We start from the raw sequence: 22,858 nt of genomic DNA, 5'->3' as shown, positions 1-22,858 counted from the left end.
AATTAATTTACCAGTTATCTTTAATTGCGAAAATTAAAATTTAAATTAAAATTTAAAATATTCTATTCGAATTACTTACCTTTAATCGACTGAAATTATCCTTAAAAAGTCGAAACAAAGTTAGATTGAAAAATAAATATTAAATTGAGAAAATAACAATAAAATGTTATGAATAACTGAAATAAAAATAAAAATAAAAACGAAGAAAAATATTCAGTCTTTTTTTAATGCGAAACTCAACATGATTCACTAATGTAAACTAAACTCATACATAAATGGATAAAAAAATACCCAAATATCCAAGAGATTGGACTTGCCAACTACAAGCTTGGGCTCGAGATAGATAGCCCACTTGAATTATGTGAATGGAGGTCCTCTCCTTTGTTTTGCTAAGGACTTTGCAGTAGCCTTAATTAAAACGAAAGGGCAAAAGAAATCATCTTCTCCATAGCAAACAAAGGTGTTGCCCCTATTAATCCTTCAAGCTCGTCGTCGTCCTAGGGCTTCTACGATCGTCAGTGTTGTTGTTTGGTTTCTCTTCCTCCTCTTTCTCTTATTTGGTTCGGGTTTGAAAGAAATCGACCCCAAACACTTGATTATGGTAAGGTCTCTAGATTTCTTTCGTACCACTGATCTCACACTGTCACCGTTGGATCTTCACAAGGTCGAGATATGTTGTTACCCCCGTCATCACTTAGCTCCTCACCGTTGGAATTTACAAACTGATCGCCGGAGCCACCACCATCTACAACCTCAGGTAAGGTTCTTAGCCTTTTATTTCTTTTTCGAAGTTTAACGAGTGTAGATGACTTGTGTTTTTTTCTATATTTTCGTCGTATACTCTCTGTGATCCTCTGCCCTCTTACTTTGGGTTTACATGTTTTATTTATAATGAAAAGAAAACCTATTTTTAGCTTGAGTCCTATGTAAATTGAGACTCTTGATTTGTTGGTCGTTGGTGACGTGGCGAGAAGAACAGCGTCAGTTACTATTGTGGATCACTACTATATGTGTGGTGAAAAGAGGCTCAGTGGAGGGGGTGGGAACGAAAATTTAGTGTCTACAGCTGCCCCTCTTTGTCCTTTTTCGTGGAACAAAAAATTGGGCAAAGATAAAAAAATACAAAATTTCGTTCAGTGGAGTTGAAAAAATTGACTCTGAAAGAATAACTCCCTGTCGAAATGAATTGCGAATGACTCCTCCGTTGTGAAGTCGAGTCCATCTTGAAATGATATGTAATTAAAGCCGCAGTTCGGAACTTGGATCAGAATGCAGCTTCTCGTTACCAAATTACAATCAACTTCAGTCATCTTCTCAGTTTAAAGACCTTGGTTTAAACATTTGTCTAGAAAATGGTTCTTTGACTCCACCATGTAGTTGACAAGCCCTTGAGCTGAATGAAATCGAACTCGAAAAGTCTTCTTTGACAGATAGCTTTTCTTGACTTAAGCTATGCTGCTAAAAAAACAATTTCTTGTCACTAAGGCACGGTTAACCCAGGTCTTCTTCTCGACTTGAAAGCCTTGATTGCAGTCGGACAGTAGTGTGATTGAGGTGTCATCGAGCTGAATGGAACCGAACTCGACAATTTTATTGACAGATAACCCTTCTTGCCTTGAGCTATGTTGCAAATGATGTGCCTTGGAGCTGAGCGTAGTCGAACTCAAAGGTCTTCTGGCGACAGATAACCCTTCTAGCCTTGAGTTATGCTGTAAATAATGTGCCCTCGAAGCTGAGCGTAGTCGAACTCGAGGGTCTTTGGCAGATATCCCTTCTCGACTTAAGCTATGCTACAAATGATGTGCCTTGGAGCTGAACGTAGTCGAACTCGAAGGTATTTTGGAGACAGATAACCCTTTTAGCCTTGAGTTATGCTGTAAATAATATGCCTTGGAGCTGAGCGTAGCCGAACTCGAAGGTCTTTTGTTGGAAAATAGCCCTTCTTTCCTTGAGCTATGTTGCAAATGATGTGCCTTGGAGCTGAGCGTAGTCGAACTCAAAGGTCTTCTGGTGACAAATAACCCTTCTAGCCTTGAGTTATGTTGTAAATGATGTGCCCTCGAAGCTGAGCGTAGTCAAACTCGAGGGTCTTTGGCAGATAGCCCTTCTCGACTTAAGTTATGCTGCAAATGATGTGCCTTGGAGCTGAACGTAGTCGAACTCGAAGGTCTTACCCTTCTAGCCTTGAGTTATGCTGTAAATGATATGCCTTGGAGTTGAGCGTAGTCGAACTCGAAGGTCTTTTGTTGGCAAATAGCCCTTCTTGCCTTGAGCTATGTTGCAAATGATGTGCCTTGGAGCTAAGCGTAGTTGAACTCAAAGGTCTTCTGGTGACAGATAACCCTTCTAGCCTTGAGTTATACTGTAAATGATGTTCCCTCTAAACTGAGAGTAGTCGAACTCGAGGGTCTTTGGCAGATAACCCTTCTCGACTTAAGCTATGCTGCAAATGATGTGCCTTGGAGCTGAACGTAGTCAAACTCGAAGGTCTTTTGGAGACAGATAACCCTTCTAACCTTGAGTTATGCTGTAAATGATATGCCGTTGAGCTGAGTGTAGTTGAACTCAAAGGTCTTTGTTGGCAGATAACCCCTCTAGCCTTGAGTTATACTGCAAATAGTTTGTAAAAAAATGGCTTCCCTCCATGGGTCTAAGTCGGTTATACTTCAGGTGGTTCCTCTAAGCGAGTCTGAACCAAATGAGACGATCTTTGAATGACTCCCCTTTTACGGAAAAGCCCATTGAAAGATTCTGACAGTCAGATTCCATTGTGGAATTGAAATCTGGCTTGAAGACATTAACTGGAAACATGCTGCTCATTGTTGAGTTGAGCTGAACTGGATTTGTTTTGAATTAGTTCTCGAACCCATCTGAAGTTGATTGTCAATCTTTCAATCTGTTGAGTTGGTTGCGGTGTAGCTTCTTGTTGATGAGTTAAACAACCACCATCGATCTTTAAATGTGCTTTTAAATCGAGTAGTCTTTGTATTGAAGTCGAAACTTGACTCTAAAAGCTGTAAAAAAAATCATGTATGCTAAAAATGATGAATATGATGCACCTAGGTATGTCTAAGATGCATTCAACATGAATGAATTATGTGTTATCTCCTGGATGTAGTCTCGTGCTTTGTCTGCCAATCTAGTCCATGGAATCGATCGTGCCCCATCCTCTTTTCAAGCTTGGGCTTTACAAACCCTTCATATCTGAGACTGTTCTGCTTGAAAGTATTTTTCTCCTTTTTTCTTGTTTTAGGAGGGAAAATGATAAAAATGATGTAAAATATTATTCGCAGTTGAATCAAATTGTAAACGTGAGTTCAAAAAATATCAAAGGAATCAAGAGCTCTTTTAATGCTTTCAGGATTACAACTCTTTTACAAATGTTCAAATGGATGAGTTGGCTTTAGGTTGGCCTCCTTTCTAAGGTTTTATTAACCCAAAATGTCATTTTTTGAAATATCGCAACATGCTTTGGTATTTCAATTGGGTGCGGACAAAATGACGCAACTAGCATGATTAATTACTAGACCTTTTATTTCAGTCCTCTAAAATCTTCCATTTGTTCAAGCCTCGTAAGCTCCTCTAACAAAGGTAGTGCAAAAATATCGGTCTAAAAATGAAATTCTTGAGTTCTCGTGTGAAGTTGACTATAACAGGTGTTCCTTAACTCCCTTAGTCCATCATTACCGAAAATTTCTTGCTTAGATAAATTTGATTTAATTTGCCGTTATCTGGCTAGTTGAATCCATAAAGCCGGGGTATTTAACCAATTGCTTTAGAGGGACAACTTAACATTATAATCAAGTTAACTAAAGGGTTCATCTCATCACAAAGTCTTCGGCCGGACAATAGCAGTGGAGCAAACATCGAATTGCCAAGTGTTCGAGCAGTGTCATAGTTTAAACGTAATCTACTCATAAGGCCAGAGCTTTCAAGTTTCCTCTATAACCAATTGCCTTAGTGGAATAGCTCAGCTTTACGGATTTAATTTCTTAAGATTGTCAAGAAGATCCTGTTATAGCCTAGGTGTTTGTTGAAAGTTAAAAATTTCATCTTTAGAGTTCAATTTTCATGCAACTGTCCTAAGCTAGATTCACCTACTCGACTCTTTCATTTGTAAAGATCATCATCTTCATTGAACATCTTAAATAAAAAACATAGTAATTGTCATATGCAAATGATGCCCCATGTTGTCCGCGCCTTATGAAAGGAAAAATGTTATGTTGGTTAATTGCAAGAGCAGGGTACGATGTTTGAGGGAATATTCTGGGTAAGGTCAAAGTCCTTGTTTTAAATCATGTTAAAAAAATGTATAACTCTGAACCATTTACAGAGTTTCTTAATTCAAATGATATTCAAAGAATTGCAAGTTTGCAAATGTGATTCATTGCTTAACATCTTTTAAGTAACATAAATTTCTTTAAAAAGTCCTTACAAAAACTTGAGAAAAAATGAAAAACAAATTCAAACAGAATGCCTCAGATGATGAAATGGTCTTCATCACTTGGATGCCCCCAAGTTGTTGAAGTCGATCTAGTTCTGGTTACGCATCTTCTGTACGACTCTCTTGAATGCGTAACAGTTCTCAATTATGTGCCCTGGGACACCGTTGTGATATTCACAAAGAACATTCTTATCATACCACTTGGGGTACGGGGGCTTCATGGGTTCCACCAGATATGGTGACACTACGTGGGTGTTAAGAAGCTGCTGGTAAAGCTCCTTATAGGTCATGGGAATAGGGTCGAAAAGCTCTCTTTCCTTCCGGGGTTCTCTGAAATCTTGTTTAGAAGTACCTGATGGTACAGCTGCAGTTGATTTTGGGCATGAGATTGTAACACCTTTATTGACGTGTTTGATGTTGTTAATTTCTCCATCCTTCTCCCTCGTAAGAGGTTTCTTACTGGCTTTCCCATCCTTAATCTTACCCTGCTTTATGGCCGACTCGACCATTTCACTGGCCATAACCAAGTCTGAAAAGCTTCCTGATGTGATCGCAACCAGGTGTCCGAAGTATGGAGTCTTCAGAGTCTGTACGAAAAGTTTTCGGGTTTCCTTTTCGTCCAACGGCGGATGAACTTGCACAGCCAAGTCCATCCATTTTTGTGAGTATTGACTGAAACTCTTGTTATGCTTATTTTCCATGCTTTGTAGCATAACTCGATCTGGCTTTATGTCATTGACATGCTTGTATTGTTCCAGAAATGATTTGGTTAGGTCTTTCCAGGTCTTGATATTTGATCGACTTAACTGGTTGTACCACCGAATGGCTGAGCTCGACAGACTCTCCTGGAAGAAGTGGATCAAGAGTTGGTCGTTTCCTCCATATCTTGTCATCTTTTGGCAGAACATGGTGATATGAGAGGATGGACAACTGCTCCCGTCAAACTTCTCAAATTTCGGGGACTTAAATTTCGGAGGAAGAACCAAGTCCGGGACTAGACTGAGTTTTGCGGCATCGATTTCATGGTAGTAATGATCTCCTTTGACTACCTTCATTTGGTCCTCAAATTGTTTGATTTTTTCCTTCATCTTCCTCACTTTGTCCTCTTCGTCCAAATCCAATACATGGTAATATCCCGGATTGTTTTTAGGGTTAAATACAGAGGACGAGGGCTTCGCTTTTGGAGCAGATGAGTCCCCTCGAAGTTCAGGTAAGATTTCAGGTGAGATAACCACTTGTGAGGTGGTTGTATAGTTACCCCTTCCAGTGAACCTGCCCAGGCACAATGGTCTTTTACGACTCTTGGTTTTTTGTGATTGTTTTCAAAGTATTTCGAATGCTCTGGTTTATCTTGTCTTCTAGCTCTTTCTGTAGTTTCAACATATTCTCCTCGATTTGTTTAATTCTGGTTTCCATCCTCTTCTTCTTCAAACGGGTGTTATGCGGATGGGGTGTGTCCAACGCTTGAGGCGGTGTATCCAGTATTTGCTCCCTTTTCATGATACATGTATATGTTAGTTAATGTGAATGCAAAGAAAATAACAAAATGCAAAATGTCTAAATGCATGATGTATGAAATGTCTGAGGCATTGACCCAAAAAATGTGCCTGTTATTCTGAATAACCCTTATTGGTGACAAAAGTGTTACGTTTGACGAGACAAAAAACGTTTTGATGGTATAGATCCCGCACAGCTTCTGACAAGTTGATTCGTCTTTCGCCTTTTTTCCCGGTTGAATATCCTGTCGAACTATTCTGGTTCCTTTGGCTAAACTTGTGCAGGTGACGAGCTACTTGCCCAAAAAAGGGTCTCGAAGGAATGCATCTTCAGCTTTCACTCTATGTCGAGCTTGTTCCAAACGAAAGTGCCATCGGAGCCCTCCATCCGAAGTTTATCGACTTGTTTCTAGAATTTATCAATAATGGTCTCCAGTGTAGCTAGGGTTTTGCCATCTTGTTCTCGCAGTTTTCGAAAGGACTCTCCAGGTCAGTAACATTTTCCTCGTCTTGCCCCTGCAACTTCTTCCAGTCAGTTCTTCAAAGATAGACTTTCATTGTATTTGATGTAGACCAGGTTCATTGAGTCCTTTATAATACAGTATAGTGATATACTCTTCAATTGTGGGCACCACGTCTTCTGGATTAAATGTGACACATAGTCTCCTTGTAGACTGTCCTCTGCATTTTCATCTCTTGTATTACAACCCCTTTGTCCATTAATGCAGATTATTCATGTTTAACAAACACGTTTTTGGTGGATCAACACCTCTTTTAAATGATGAAAGTGATGAAAATAAAATGAAAGAGAAAAAAAAAGAGTCAGTGAGGTAAAAATAATAAAAAATAATTATGAAAAATAAAAGTCCTACCCCATATGATATCTACCCGAACATGCTTAATATTCCTACCCAGATATGATTTCTATCCCGCATGCTAATTTCAAACAAATCCTAACCGCATATTTGTCTAGTTCGCATGCTTTGAAAAGAAAATAAAGCAGAAAACAAAACAGCCTAGGGTTTGGAATGAGGTTTTGGGTAGGCTCTAATTCCATGTACTCTCCCGGTTTAGGTTCTAAAAAAATGTACTCGAGTTCTCCTTGCCAGTGCCCCCACGAGCTTGTCAGACCCTTAGTCCTAAGCCTATTACAAGCTTATGTGGACTAAGTTAAACTCGAGAGGAAACATTCCCTTATGCCCATACGGAGAATAAATTCACACGAAGGCATAAGGTATATGAATCCCGAAGGTTACTTGCTAGGCCCATACGGTGAATAAGTTCACACGAAGGCGTCGCTTTCACCCCCACTTAAAAGGGTTCGGAGCTCGGGTATAGAGCTAGAGATGACAATTTTGAAAAATCTGAAATCATTAAAAAAAATGTCAGTACAACTATTTACTTGAAAATAATCAAAGGTAAATAATTAGAATCGAATAAATAAATTTAAATTTAAATTTATAACTTTCTCTAAAAAAGACAACCGAAAATTAATTTCGACCTGACTCACTTACCTGTCCCCAGCAGAGTCGCCAAACTGTCGGAAAACGTTTTTTTTGTTGGGCCTCGAAATTGGGCTTCGACGTGAATAATTGGGTTAGAGTCGCCACCGACCACTTTAAAACGAATTTCGGTGGGTCATATACCATCTTACCTGATATGCACTACACCAGAAATGTGTCGGGCTCGGGAGTCGGTTACGGTCAAAGAAGGATTAGCACCCTTGAATCGCCCTTTCGGTACCAATTAATTTACCGGTTGTCTTTAATTGCGAAAATTAAAATTTAAAACATTCGATTCGAATTACTTACCTTTAATCGATTGAAATTATCCTTAAAAAGTCAAAAAAAGTTAGATTAAAAAATAAATATTAAATTGAGAAAATAACAATAAAATGTTAAAAATAACTAAAATAAAAATAAAAATAAAAACAAAAAAAATATTCAGTCTTTTTTTAATGCGAAACTCAACACGATTCACTAATGTAAACTAAACTCATACATAAATGGATAGAAAAAATACCCAAATGTCCAAGAGATTGGACTTGCCAACTACAAGCTTGGGCTCGAGATGGATAGCCCACTTGAATTATGTGAATGGAGGTCCTCTCCTTTGTTTTGCTAAGGACTTTGCAGTAGCCTTAATTAAAACGAAAGGGCAAAAGACATCATCTTCTCCATAGCAAACAAAGGTGCTGCCGCTATTAAACCTTCAAGCTCGTCGTCGTTTTAGGGCTTCTACGATCGTCGGTGTTGTTGCTTGGTTTCTCTTCCTCCCCTTTCTCTTTTCTGGTTCGGGTTTAAAAGAAATCGACCCCAAACGCTTGAATATGGTAAGGTCTCTAGATTTCTTTCGCACCACTGATCTCACACTGTCACCGTTGGATCTTCACAAGGTCGAGATATGTTGTTACCCCCGTCATCACCTAGCTCCTCGCCGTTGGAATTTACAAACTGATCGCCGGAGCCACCACCATCTACAACCTCAGGTAAGGTTCTTAGCCTTTTATTTCTTTTTCGAAGTTTAACGAGTGTAGATGACTTGTGTTTTTTCTCTGTATTTTCGTCGTATACTCTCTGTGATCCTCTGCCCTCTTGCTTTGGGTTTACATGTTTTTATTTATAATGAAAAGAAAACTTTTTTTTAGCTTGAGTCCTATGTAAATTGAGACTCTTGATCTATTGGTTGTTGGTGACGTGCCGAGAAGAACGGCGTCAGTTACTATTGTGGATCACTACTATATGTGTGGTGAAAAGAGGCTCAGTGGAGGGGGTGGGAACGGAAATTTAGTGTCTACAAATCTAAGCGATAAGATTAATTTAACTTATACGGCAATTTAAAAATTAATTTAGTGTCTACTATATATGTAATAGAACAACTAAAATTTGTCATTTTCTCACGATGAATTTTTTAAGATATTACTTTTTATTGACTCTCATTTGTATATCATATTCTTTCAATATATTTTTACATCTTTAACGAGTTTCACTTGATCAATTAAAATTTTATTTTTTTGAAAAATATATTATTTTATTATTTTTTTCTTTCTAAAATTGAGAAAATTCGGCAACTCATAAAGAGTAAGGGTGAGTAAATTTTGACTTGACTCGAAAAATTAATCTTTTCGACTCGAATTAAATTGAATTCGAGTTGTAATTCATATACTCAACTCGACTTACAAAAAATTCAAATTGAAGTCAAATTATAAAATAGAACTCAAATTACTTGAACAACTTGAAACTTCTAGTAATTTGTGGAATAATTTTCACGTTTTACTCAAAACCCTCAACTTTGTATGGTATATGTATATAACATATGAAAAAAATAAAGAAATATATATGCATTGTATATGGTTATTAAAATCATTTAAATTGGAATCATAGAGTATCATAATATTATAATATAATTAAATTTAAAATAGAAACTCGAATAACTTAACTCGACTGGAAATCAAATTTTATAAACTTGACTCGAGTTGAACATTTTTTAAATTAAATTTGAGTTATAAAATAAAAATTGTAATAACTCAATTTTTTTTACTCAACTTTATTCATTTCATTCGATTGAACATTTACCCCTAGTCAAAGGGACATGAACCATAGAGAAAAATCAATTTTTTTGGGAGAACATTTTCCCAATCGCATCTTGATGAGTTTTCGGATATTTTTTTTTAATTTTAAAAGTAAAAATTAACGTATTTTACAAAAAAAAATTATTTTTTTATTTACGAAAAACTCATCATAAGCATGTGACAAGTTTCATCAAATAATTAGAATAATATGGTTAGGGATGGCAACTGATCATATTTTTTGCCAACCCGACCCAACCTAAAAAATATGTATCTTCTATCCGACTTGATCCGACCCAAAAATTATATATTCTCCATCTGACCCAACTCAACCCAAAAAATATATATCATCCACCCGACTCTGATTAGATTTGAATTTTTAGAGTATAAATCTGACACGACTCTATCCGATACGATATAAAATAAAGACTTAATTAAAAATAATAATTTTTTAAGAAACTACATTATTATCCTCGGGTCAGGTCGGAGTTTTTTCACCCTCCACCCGAATTCAATCCGACCTGACTCGAACACAATTTTTTTTTTAAAAAAATCTAACCCTATCAAATTGGGTCAAGCAGAACCCATTAGATTCAAATTAAATTATCATCCTTAAGTATGGTCTACGTAACTCATATGACCATAATCAATAAAAATTAATATCTCATCAAATTCTTCACGAGAGAATGACGAGCTTCATAAACATTGTAGCATTTACAATATATCTCAAATTAATTGTTAGGTTATCCTGTATGCCCAAATAATTGATGCAAACAATATTAGTCAAAATTTGCCACTTAACTGTGTCTTTAACTTTTTTTTGTTATCCTCTAATTCTTAAGGTTTTATCTTGACTAATTTAGATTGATCGGGATCGTACATTTAATTTTGGTAAGTGAGTCTATCAACATGGATTTTTCGCATACACCTAATTTTTGATAAAAAGTTAATAATTTTTTTTTTGAAAAAAATTAAAGTTTTGGATAAACTATATATTTAGTCATTCAATTATTTTTGTCATTTTTTAATTATCTAATTATTTTTTTGAAATCGTATTTAACATTACTTTGTGATTACCATCCATTACAAAATTAATAATGATGTTTTAAATTTTAATAAAACTTTTACAAAGATAAGATACTCAACTTCATGGATATGATTAAAAAAAGACTTGAGATGTTGTTCCCCGGAGTTATATGATAAAAACAGGGTTGTGAGTTTCACTTCATTTTGATATGAAATGGTCAAATCTTCTCCAAATCTCGAGCATTTCTTTGATCATTTGGGTATATTTGTTACACGGAAAATTAATTTTAAAAAATGAATTCCGTAAAATAAATTACATTTTCTGAAAAATAAATTCTACAAAATCATTTTTACGGTGTTTGGATAATTCATTGTTTGATAGTTTTTTAGAAATTGTTTACTAAAATATCAAGTATAATAAATAATATTTTTATTAGGAAATAATTAATAGTATTATTTTTAAAATATTAAAATAATATATTTAATATTATTTTTTAATAATATTATTAAAATGGTTAGGATCCACTTACATACGTAAAACTTTTTCAATTTTATACCTTTTTAGGGAGGGAAATCAAATGATAAGATTAACTCATTGTGGTTTTTTTCAATGAATATCTTTTCATTTTCTATTGTATTAATATTAATATTAAGTTTATAAAATTATATTATTTTGAATATTTATGCGTTGGAAAATAACTTAATAAAAATCTATTTGTAAGTCATTTTTCAAAAAATACAAAGGAAATTCCATTGACCAGGTAAATAAATTATGTTGACCATATATTTTCCACCTACAAAATATCAAAAAAAATCAGAAAAAAACATTTTTCAAAAATCAATTACAAAAAAAAAAAGAACCATTGTGTAACGCCCCAAATTCGGGTTAGTAGTTTTGGGTTAGCCCGAGTGAGTCAAGTGGACTCCATTAGCCTTTTAGAGAAGCTTGGATCATATTAGCTTTGAGTTTGAGCTTGGTTTGGGCCCAATCATACGACAAATGGGTGTTTTTAAAACAAGGATAAAACTAGGATAGCCAAGTAGCAATTTAATCATTTTTCAAAACAAAAGCTGAAAACCAATTAAGGATGGGTGACATCACATCTGAACCTTTTCCATTTTTTTCTTCACAAGCTTTTTTTTTCTTTTCTTCTTCTTCCACTCATTCCTCCTCCATCTTGCATGAACAAGGTGTAAACTTTATTAGTTATCATTCTCATTCCGAGATTTTGAGGTAAGAATCAGAATCACCATCTCTTTAGCTTTCAATCAAGCCCCCAAGTGCAAGTTTTGGTGAAAGAAACCAAATGTGGGTTTAGTTGGGGTTTTTGGGAGCCCAATTGTTTCGGTCCGTTTTAGATAGATTAAAGACACTAGAAATGTTTTAAATTCATCTCTAACATCCCAATATCATTGGTGACCCTTGTTTTGATTTATCGCTTAGTGAGAGAGGTTGGAGAAAACTCCAAAGCTAAGGGAAAAGAGAATCTCACTCTTAGTTGAACCTTGAGTGCTTCCGGAAGCTTAGAATAACAAATCACTTCAAACTCAACCCTACCACATATAGATCATTTAAATGTGTTTGGTAGGTTGCATGAGTTAAGTAGCATTTTCATGGTAAAGATTGGAAATTGGTGTTTCCAACATGTTTATGGACTCTTTATGACACCTTCAATCATTCATAAGACTTTAAAAACTATTGGGACCCTCAGTAAGGCTTTTTAGAATGGAAATATTGCATTTTTCGTGCCCAAACAAGGTATTTTCGAGCTAGGGTATCAGTACTAGAAAAACAATACCGATATTGTTCTTAAAACAAAGAGTAAATTCAACAGGGAGTATTGATACGCATTCAAGGAGTATTGATACTGCATGGTTGGTCTCGATACCCATGAGGTGATATCGATATCGATAATAGAAACTTGATTCCAATAGACCATTTTGGTATCGGTACTCATGGGAGTATTGATACCTAGGGTAGAGTATCGATAATCTTCATAGGGGTATCGATCTCAATCTATTTTTCCGAACATCAAACCAAATTGTGGTATCAATACCCATACCCAATCTGAAAACCACATCATCAGAGTATCCATACCCATCTAAGAGTATCGATACTGCCCGTCCCAAATCATCCTAAATCAGCATGTTAGTATCGATACCTAAAAGTGGGTATTGATACCCAAGGTTCAGTATCGATACCCAAGGTTCAGTATCGATACCCAAGGGTCAGTATCGGTACCAGCATGCAGTATTGAATAAATGCTCCAATATTTTCAAGATCATGCTCGATTCACTTTAGCAAGGTGAAACATAATAGTTAGAAACATAACAACTAGGGTGAAATAAAACTAGCATTGCTTGACGCTCGGTACACAGGCGGGACACCTGAGTCACTTTAGCATATATAATCGTACAGTTGGATATCCAGTCAGTGCCAAGGCATTTAACTGCGCATATGCCCTAAGACTTAACGGAGTGAGTTGGCTGGGTGTACGTTTTCGATATAGATTTTGGATCTCACCCAGAGTATGTAACACCCTCAACCCGTACCCGACCCGGATAAGAGTTCGAGCTGTCACATTAACTTTTCAAACTTTGACTCTTGACGAAAAATCAAGGAAATTTAAAACTTTCATTAAAATAACATTGTTACTTTACACAAGTTAACCAAAACAAAACAAAAATGATCAGAGCATTTGTAACAAACACTTTTCTTACATGCCAACCATATACACGACAAAAGACATACTTTATCCGTTACTTCTGATATGATCTTCTAGTTGTGTTGCTGTTCTTGCTACCCTATTTCCGCTCTTCCTGATTCTTGGTACCTACGTGTAAATCACTTATACGCTAAGTCATAGACTTAGTGAGGCATATAAATATAATAATAATGCATTCAATATGAATATGAACATGCAATCTATCCATTCAATCTTGTCGTATACAATTCAAAGTAAACAATAATAATATGATAACATATAACTATAACAATGTAATTACCTTTGATAACCTTTTATAGGCCCATGTACATTTTTGATAACTCAAGGTATTCGAGTACATTGAGGTTGTGCACTATGTTGTCACCACATCTTTGATTAATAATACAACAAGAGTTCATTTTTGCAAGTGCTGATTTCCTTGTGCTTTCGAAGCTTCTTCTCCTAGAGTTCTTTCAAGTTCTTGTGAGGGAGATTAATCTTCACACTCCAATTTTCCTTTTCATTGTGACTAGGAGGGTTGGCTAGAGTCATATTATCCTGTTTGCCTTTTCATTGCGACTAGGAGGGCTCGATAGGACATTATCCATCTATTTTCCAAAAAATCCATCCTCACCATCATCACCTTTACCATCCACCTTCACAAGGGAGATCTTTTGATTTCTTGATTATCATATTTTATTTTTTAAAGTTCTTTATATTTTGTTAAATTATTCTAATATTATTTTACCTTGTTTCCAATACCTAAAAGAAACCCTAAAGAACCTACTTGCTATCGCCACCTTCCCCTATTCATTCTCATTGCTCTTTATCGAGTCTAGAGCTTTCTAGGTTTGATTCTTCAACAAGAGCAACGTTCATTAATTCACCCCTGCTTCCCTATCTAATGGTATTAGATTTGGGTCGATTCTTGGAAATAAGCAAGAAATCTTGCTTGTTCTTGCACACAAAACTGTCAAGGTACCCCAACGGAGCTAGTTCATAAAAAATTAATTGTTTCAAGTTCTTTTTATTTAATTTTAATTTAGATTCAAATCTTTCTTGTTAGTTTGCTATTTTTTTCTTCAAAAAAACAAAAAATTAAAAAAATTGCAAAAAAAAAAGGATTTTAGGGTTGATTTTATCCAGATCTCATATTCATCTTAAGAGTAATCTCTAGTCCAAAATTCACCCCAATCAGAGTTCATTAAAGCCTTCAAATACACCATTCAAGTTTCATTGGCAAATTCGGTCTAGAATCTTGTCGAATTTCTTCAAAATTCTACAGGAGGAATTTCGTGGTGAAAATTTCCATACTGAAACTGCATATATTGAAGATCATTCACAAAAAAATCAGAACTTTTGGAGATCAAGAACACCTTCGTACAAAGTGATCACGAAAAATAGATTGTTTAAGGACTCACCGTTGAACAGAGTCTACTGGATACTACTGAAAGTATTTGATTCTGAAATTTTACAGGTAGTTTCTAGACACATCGAAAGACATTCAAGAATTTTTCCAAAATATTTGGACACTGGTAACCCCCTCACCTATGGATAGACTTGAGTGCGTCACTACCTTGCTCAAGGGTGACGCTGGTGAGTGCCTGAGTTGATTTCCATAGAGGAATATCATTTTAATAAGTTCTTGGAGGGCCTACACATCGATATCCTATCACACCTAGCCGCTGACCCTCATTGAGTTTTCACTGAGTTATCCCGCCAGGCTAAGGCGGTCAAGAGAGTTTTGAGCATGAGGGCTAGACAATCCAACATGACTAAGGGGCAGTCCAAGAGGGTTATCGAGATAATTTGATCATTGCAAACTCCAGCTAAGAGTACCAGAGCTAGTAAGGGTTTAGGGAGACTCACATGCACATAGTTGAGGAGGATTGGGCAGAGTTTAGAACGATGAGGTAGATCTGATTCTAGGAGGAGACCCTTGACACTAGATTCAGGAGCTAGTGTCGGCGGGTCAACCAGAGGATTCACTCACCATGTTTGTGATTAGTGCGGGATGAGGCACCCAGGGACATATCAACAGGGATCAAGGGGTTGTTACAGTTGCAGCGCCTTGGGTCATATTGCACGTGATTGTCTGGGAGTTCATGGTGAGAATTAGCTTATTGGTTAAGGTTTTTCTTGGTTACTAATTCATTTTGGGTTCAAATACAATTAAGTTATTAATTTTTTTTTGTCTAAACTTAAACAAGTTATAAAACATATGCATTATTTCAATAACAAGCGTGAGAATTAGCTTAGTGGTTAAGGCATGCATAGGTTACCCTTAGGTGTCAAAACCCATCTTCATTTATTTTCAATCCAATAAAAGGTGTCACGTGTCACCTTTTGATTGTATTAAAAATTTATTAAATTTATTAAATTAAAAAACCTTCTAATCAGATTGTGACATGTGTCACAATATGATTGGAGAAATAAATTTATTAAATTAAATTGAAATTAGGACATAATTAAAAATTAAGAACTAAAGTTCATCTCGGTGATCAAATTGATTAATTCTAAAATCTAGGAGATTTAATCTATAAATTTAATACATGAACAGAATAAAAATTTTAAAATTAATGCACAAATTAAGTCATTAGACAAATTAAAAAAAAATCAGGATCAAATTCATTAAATGAAAGTCCAAGGAAACAAAGCATATACAAGTAGTGACCAAAATTGAAGAAAATGAAACAGTGTTCTAGCACCACAAATATGTAACTTTACAAGGACCCCAACCCTAATTATACAAATTTAATTAACCTCCACGTAAATATTTCCGCTAAATGTTAATGGAAGGTGGCTATATTGAAACCATTGAAATAGTTTAGTGGTAATATTGACACAAATTTAAAATTATCGTCATTTCGATACCAATCTCCATAGTTGGATGGTCATTTATGTAGTTTACCCTAAAAAACAATGATTTTTGTGATCAAATAGATAAGCGTACCAATTAGTGTATCATGATGAGATGTCAGGTTTCTAGAGCTTTATTATAAAATAATATATCAAATTATATCATTTTTCACGAATTGATGTTTAAATTATTTTTTTTGAATCATTTAAGTATTTAATGTTATAAATGTTATTATTTTAGTTACATGGGATATAAGACCTTTAAATTTCACTGTTAAAGGACATATGTCATATTTATAAAATTTTATATTTTTATTTAAATTTTAAAATTTTAAAATATTATTATATTTATTAAAAACTCTATTTTTTTTCTAGAATTACTAAAAAAACTCAAAATATGAAAAAAAAACTTAAAAAAAGTTTAAAATCTAAAAAATAACTCCAAGTTCCTAACATCTCTTATTCTAATTTCCTTTACTCCAAACGCCAGTCATATATCTAGCCACCCATCCGTCGGCGATCGGCCACCATATGTCGTCGACCACCCACTGACCAGTCATAACCCTTACTATCATCTCAAAACTCAAAATTCTCAAATCCCTACACTTCAATCCTTAATCCTTAAAATCTTAAATACCTAATCCATTAATTTTTTTGATCAATCATGGTAATCAGTCGTTTAGCCGACTGTCGCAGCCGACGGTTTGGTCATTTGGTCAACCATTTAATCGATCGTTTGACCATAGGAAAGTAGGCGAGGGAAAGGGAGGACGCAGGTTGGGGGAGATGTTTTTTAAAAAATTTTAGTAATATTTTTAATTTTTTTTTAAAAAATTCTAAATATGTTACACGTGTCATTTAATGAAATTTTTTTAACAGTCGTTACATCCCATGCATCTTAAATGATAATATTTGTAACATTACACATCTGAATCATTCAAAAATATAATTTAGGCACCAATTCGTGAAAAGGGTATAATTTGGACACTTATTTTATAATAAAGCCTAATATTAATAAAGTAAATTATGTGGGAAAGTCATCCCATGATGTACTTTTATAATATTTAATTTAATAATTAAAAAAAGATAGGACTTCATTCAAAATTATTTATATTTCTTTTACATTTAAAATAAATATGGTGACGCATTTCTTTCAGTAAAATTCCATTCCATCTCAATTCTAGAATGGCACATGACTGTTTGATGTCATTTTACCTATCATGTGTAGTCATACTTTCGAATTTTAATTTTATTTTTTGGACTCAAAATTATCATTTAAAATAAAGAAAATCGTATGAATTGATATAGTTATACAGAAGAAAAAAAACTTTAGATGGCTGTTTGATGTCATTTTACCTATCATGCGTAGTCATACTTTCAAATTTTAATTTTATTTTTTGGAATCAAAATTATCATTTAAAATAAAGAAAATCGTATGAATTGATATAGTTATACAGAAGAAGAAAAAAATAAAAAACTTTAGATGACTGTTTGATGTCATTTTACCTATCATGTGTAGTCATATTTTCGAATTTTAATTTTATTTTTTGGACTAAAAAATATCATTTAAAATAAAGAAACTCTTATGAATTGATATAGTTATACAGAATAAAAAACAAAAAAAACTTTAGATTATATATATATAATGACTTTCAAGCAATTGGAAGTTCATCAAAAGAGATTTCAATTTTACATGATATATAACTATATAATATGTATATATGTCATTTCTCATTATACAAAAATACATATCGATAACGAAGCGTTATTCATGATCAATAGAGCCCCCAGAAAAAGGCTTTTTGAATATTTGATAAAAATCAATATATATATATATATATATATATATATGATATTTAATCTAATCAAGCGTAACCACAATATCCATACTCACACTTCACTCCTGCTGAGCATTGTTTGTCACACTTGCCGCAATGATTAACATTGTTGACAACATCCGTACAAACCCCACCACAGCAACGTTGCCCGAACTGGCATCGATTCCCGCATACTCCGCAGTTATTCCGATCACGAAGCACGTTTCGACAATGCGTCTTGCAACAATATAGTATGCCAGTCCCGTTGTTCACCGAAATGACGTTGCATATGTTTTGGTAGGGGTCGTGTACGCAATGTGCACCTTTCCTGATCTTATCTTTCTTCGGTGAGGTTGTTAAGAACCGGCTTCGAGATCGAAGGTTTGGGATGATGGGAGGATGATCAAGCACGTATTCTTCTTCTTCTTCGTCGAAGTCTTCGATTCGAAATGAGAAGGTTGCTTGAGGATGGAGAGATAAGAGGATTGAAACGGCAAGGGTGAGAATGGCTATAAGCTTGAGAATGCTATTAGAAGCCATTGCTTTGAAATGGTAGGGAATTTTTGCATACAAGAGTGTAAGTTAATGGAAGGTGGAGGGTGTTTTAAGCTGCAAATTTATAATGAATTATTCCATAATATAAGGAAAGGAGAGCTATTTTATTCCAATACCAATTGTAAGATTTAGATAAAAAAATAATGTTATTCAAATATGAAAACAGGGGAAGCTATCTTTAAAAATTATAATGATTTGTACGAATTAATTTACCTTAATGATTATGGGTTTATTGTTATCCTTTGATATTTTAAATTTGAGTACACATTTATAGAGGTACATGTATGAGTGTTTATTATCAAATAATTGTTAATTTGAGTATGACAGTTATAGGGGTATATGTATGAGTCTTCGATTTGTACGAATGTTTGAGTACGAAATTTTTAGGTTTGACCATCTTATATTCATCCTATATTAATAAAAAATTATAATGATTTAAATAAAAAATTGAAAGAAAAAAATATTTTGTGTAGTTTACTAGTAATTAATAAATACCGGTAAATATTTGGGTAATCAAAACAGAAAAAAAATTGGCCCAAATATACGAGATAGTTTTACCATACGATAATATAATTTAAGGATAAGAAACGACAGAGAATGAGCGGAAATGAAAATATTATAAAAAATATAACATTTTCGATTGGACGTAACATAAAATGTTAATTTTTTTTAACATTTTCGGTTCAACTGAAAATATAAAGAAGAAGGTAACATTTTCGATTACCAATCGAAAATTTTATGAATAATGTAATATTTTCGGTTGAAAAAGTAACATTTTATTTTGTGTCCAACTGAAAATGTTATACTTTTTATAAAATTTCCGGTTGCGTATATTTCTTGCTATTTCTTAACCTTAAATTAAGTTGTCACTCCTTGTATTTTCCCTAATAAATGTACTTTTAAATCGACAGTCATTTTGATCGCATATCTAACCAGGCCTAATTTAAAAAAAATAATATCATTATAAATGAAATCAATTTCTTTTATCATAAAATTATTAAATATAAATTTATATTCTTTTGTAAAATCATAAAACAGGCATCCATTTTAAGGCTTGTTATTAAAAAACTAAATACAAACACCTAAATAAGAAAAAAAATCTCTCTTTGCATGTGATTTTTTTCTTCTTTTGGCATGTATATGATTTTTCTTTCCGAATTAACTCGGTACTATTCAACTAATGTAATAATTTTAATTAGGAAAAAGTGTTTTAGTAATTATTATTATAGTAATCGCTCAAGTAGATCTTATATTATGCCAGAAGAGGTATATCAAATAATCGTGAATGATTGAAGTTAAATGTTTGACGTTAATGAAAAAAATGTTGTTAATTACGAAGTCTACTTCTCCAAAGCATGAATTAATTTTAATATCTACAATTAAGTTAGAATAAAGTATTTTAACTAAAAAAACATAAGTGGAAGTTTAATTTAAAAAGACAGGTCGGGCTGAAATCTAGCAGAGCGGACAGCTATTGTGGATGTAATTAAAGGGAGGGGGAGAGAGTCAAAGCTTTCCGGCACGAATTGCTGTAAAAACATGTGGAGCTGATCCTGTTTTCCGGCAAATGCGACATCCCAACTCACACGTTTTCATCCACAGCAGCCCTCAAATCATGCCTCTGCTCATCTCACCATTACCTCATAGTTCTTTATTTCCTTTTTCTTTTCTGTTAGCCTCTTGATGTTCCATTTTGATTAATTTGGACCGATCTGTATCACATATTTGGTTTTAGTAGGCAAGTCTTCGGGCAAAAATTTTCTATATACACAAAGACTTAAACTCGAGACCTACTTAGACAACATAAAACTGTTTACTACTAAAACTATTATAAAGTATATCGTGTTAAATATTTCTAGAAATTACAAATTCCAACCAATTTGAACACATGACATTGATTTATTTAATTAAGAATTAGCGTAATAATTTAAGAACTGGAGCAAAAATTACATTGTAAATATTTCTTGATCGAGATAGGATTTAGAATAAATAAGACGATAACTTTATTGAACGATCTTAGTGGTAAGAGAAAGTGTTATTCTCGCTATAGATATTAAGTTCCAGCAGCTACGTCAGCAGGATGTGTGCACATTTATTCTCAATTGACTAATAAAATTATAATCAGATAATATCTTATAATCACCACATATTAACAAAATAAATAAATAAAATGATGCTTGACGTGAATAAAGAGATTTATTCATGTTAGTGTTGATGGTACTTATCATTCATCATCGTCGTTAGTTTTTATTCATATTTTATATTTTTTTCAAGTTGTTTAATTTTAAAATTTTAACTACTTTCATATATAGTTCTATTTTTATTGTTGTTGATAAAAACAAAGAGGTTGTAATGATCGAAGACAATTCATCCCTTCTAATTTAGGTAGAGAGCTGCAACCGGTGACTTTAGTAATGAATGAGGAGATGAAGAAGAACGAAGACAATGTCCTTGATGAAAATAGAGAAGATAAAAGAGATCCTATCTCTTGCCTAGCATAGGGTTTATATACTGACCCCTTATATATGAATGTTGATGTAAGATCTAGGATCATGATTTCTATCCATAGATAAATAGAGTCAATCAGTAGATTTGATCCTGATAGATCTTTTGGTTTTACTGATAGTTTTGTCAAGAGGTTATAGCTGGCTGAAAGATACATTGATTGACAATATAGCGCGTTCGTAGGTTCCATCATGTGGAGGCGTTGTAGTTTGCAGAGGAATAACTCCAGAGGTACAAAACTTGACCCATTAATCGAGGGATTGTCATAAAGTGTCTTGATCAGAGTTATATGTGGGGACATTTTTGTGTTTATTAAACTTGGGTTGAATTTGACAACTAAACTGAAGACTCATCGATGCTTAATCAGATTGTAAAAAGTCATAATATTTACCTTAATTTGTATATATATGTTGCTTAGTATCATTTTATTTCTCTTTCTATGAGATTTGCATGGATAAATTTTGAATCAGATAATGTACTCGGGCCCTTACATATCCTCTATGGAGAATTCTTAAGATTATAGTTGCATATCTTAATTTGCCGAAGTTAAATTGTGTGGAGTTATCTTTTGGCCCGTATGAATACTCTTTCAAGGATTCATTGGGCAATTTTTAGGTTAGGGGAGGATTCTCAACGCTTTTGTAGACGAACACCCCATCACAACGCTTTGTAAAAGGCAAGATTATTTTTTTTAGCTTTAACAGAGACATCTCTACTCTATTTAGGCTGCAAGAAGATCATAATATAATTCTCATATTTGATATGGGAGTAAAGCAACCTCCGTGCCTTTGCCCGTGAAAGAGGTAACTCGACATCCTCAAAAGAGTCCAATTTACAGACGGAGGCTTCTTGGCGTAATTAATAACAATGTGGAGGTTATTGTCCCCTTGTTGAGGCAAAGGCATCTTTACGCTCACAATAGCAACAAAGGAATTCATGTTGTTGAGTGAAGGTATCCAAACACTCTTTGAAGGATCCATTGAACTGTGAGAGCTAGAGTATCAGGCAACTCCTCTATATCAGTTGGTGTTATGAAGGGTTCCTTGAGTTCCAAAAGAGTAGAGATATCTCAATGCCCTCAACCATTTTAGAGAGACAACTCAACCTACTATAGGTACACGTCATGTATAGTGGAGGCATGTCTACGCTTTTAGAGAAAATATATATGTGTGACTAAGGCATCTTTATCTTAGTATAAGCGATGAGTTGACTTTCATATCACTAGGTCAAAGGCATCTTAGCACTTGTTAAAGCACAATAGAGGAACTATTATTATAGAGAAGGTAAGTTAATCCCTTAGATAAATTCCATAGGTTATAAGCTTAAGGTTGAGGCAACTCCACATTTCACTGAAGTATTTTGACAGTTTAAGGGTAGAGGCGTCTCGATGTTATTAGTGGACAACAGAGGCGTCTTAACTCATCTAGTCGGTTGATAAAGTAAATATATTATTTCCTTTGAGATATAATGATGGAAACTCAACAGCCTTAGCCACAGAGAAGACATCCCATTATGGTAGCATAGTAGAGGCATCTAAAGGTCTAACAACATGACGAAGGATATTAATATTCTCGAAGAAACCACAAGAATATGATTTTTGGAGGTAATCGAGTGCATACCTTTAGAGAATCCTAATGCTCAAGAGGAGGCGTTAGAACTTCAATTCATGTGTATAATAGGAATGCTTCTAAATATAAAATTTTATAAGGTGACAAAAATTCTAGGTGCGAGGGATTTCTCTCCCCATCATTTCCTTCATCTTATACGTGCCAAAACTTATCTTTTTTATGACTTTGTATGTAGCATCCCAATTGGATGCTATATTTCCCTTTCAACATATAGGTACACTTTCCTCAGTGTTTTGCATGAATAAGTCTCTAATT

General features: G+C 34.2%; 1 protein-coding gene across 1 annotated transcript; it reads right to left on the bottom strand.

Moving 5' to 3' along the window:
- Positions 1–17,895: 17,895 nt before the first annotated feature.
- Positions 17,896–18,507, bottom strand: LOC120143983 (protein GRIM REAPER-like). Its single transcript, XM_039158167.1, has one exon. The coding sequence runs from the start codon at positions 18,453–18,455 to the stop codon at positions 17,964–17,966; it is 492 nt and encodes a 163-aa protein (XP_039014098.1). The 5' UTR covers positions 18,456–18,507; the 3' UTR covers positions 17,896–17,963.
- Between the last annotated feature and the right edge of the window lie 4,351 nt (positions 18,508–22,858).

Source organism: Hibiscus syriacus, unplaced genomic scaffold, assembly GCF_006381635.1.
Source record: "Hibiscus syriacus cultivar Baekdansim isolate YM2019G1 unplaced genomic scaffold, ASM638163v2 tig00110865_pilon, whole genome shotgun sequence".
Taxonomy (NCBI): Eukaryota; Viridiplantae; Streptophyta; class Magnoliopsida; order Malvales; family Malvaceae; genus Hibiscus; species Hibiscus syriacus.
Note: the sequence above shows the minus strand (reverse complement) of the source record. Positions and strands in the feature narration are given on the sequence as shown.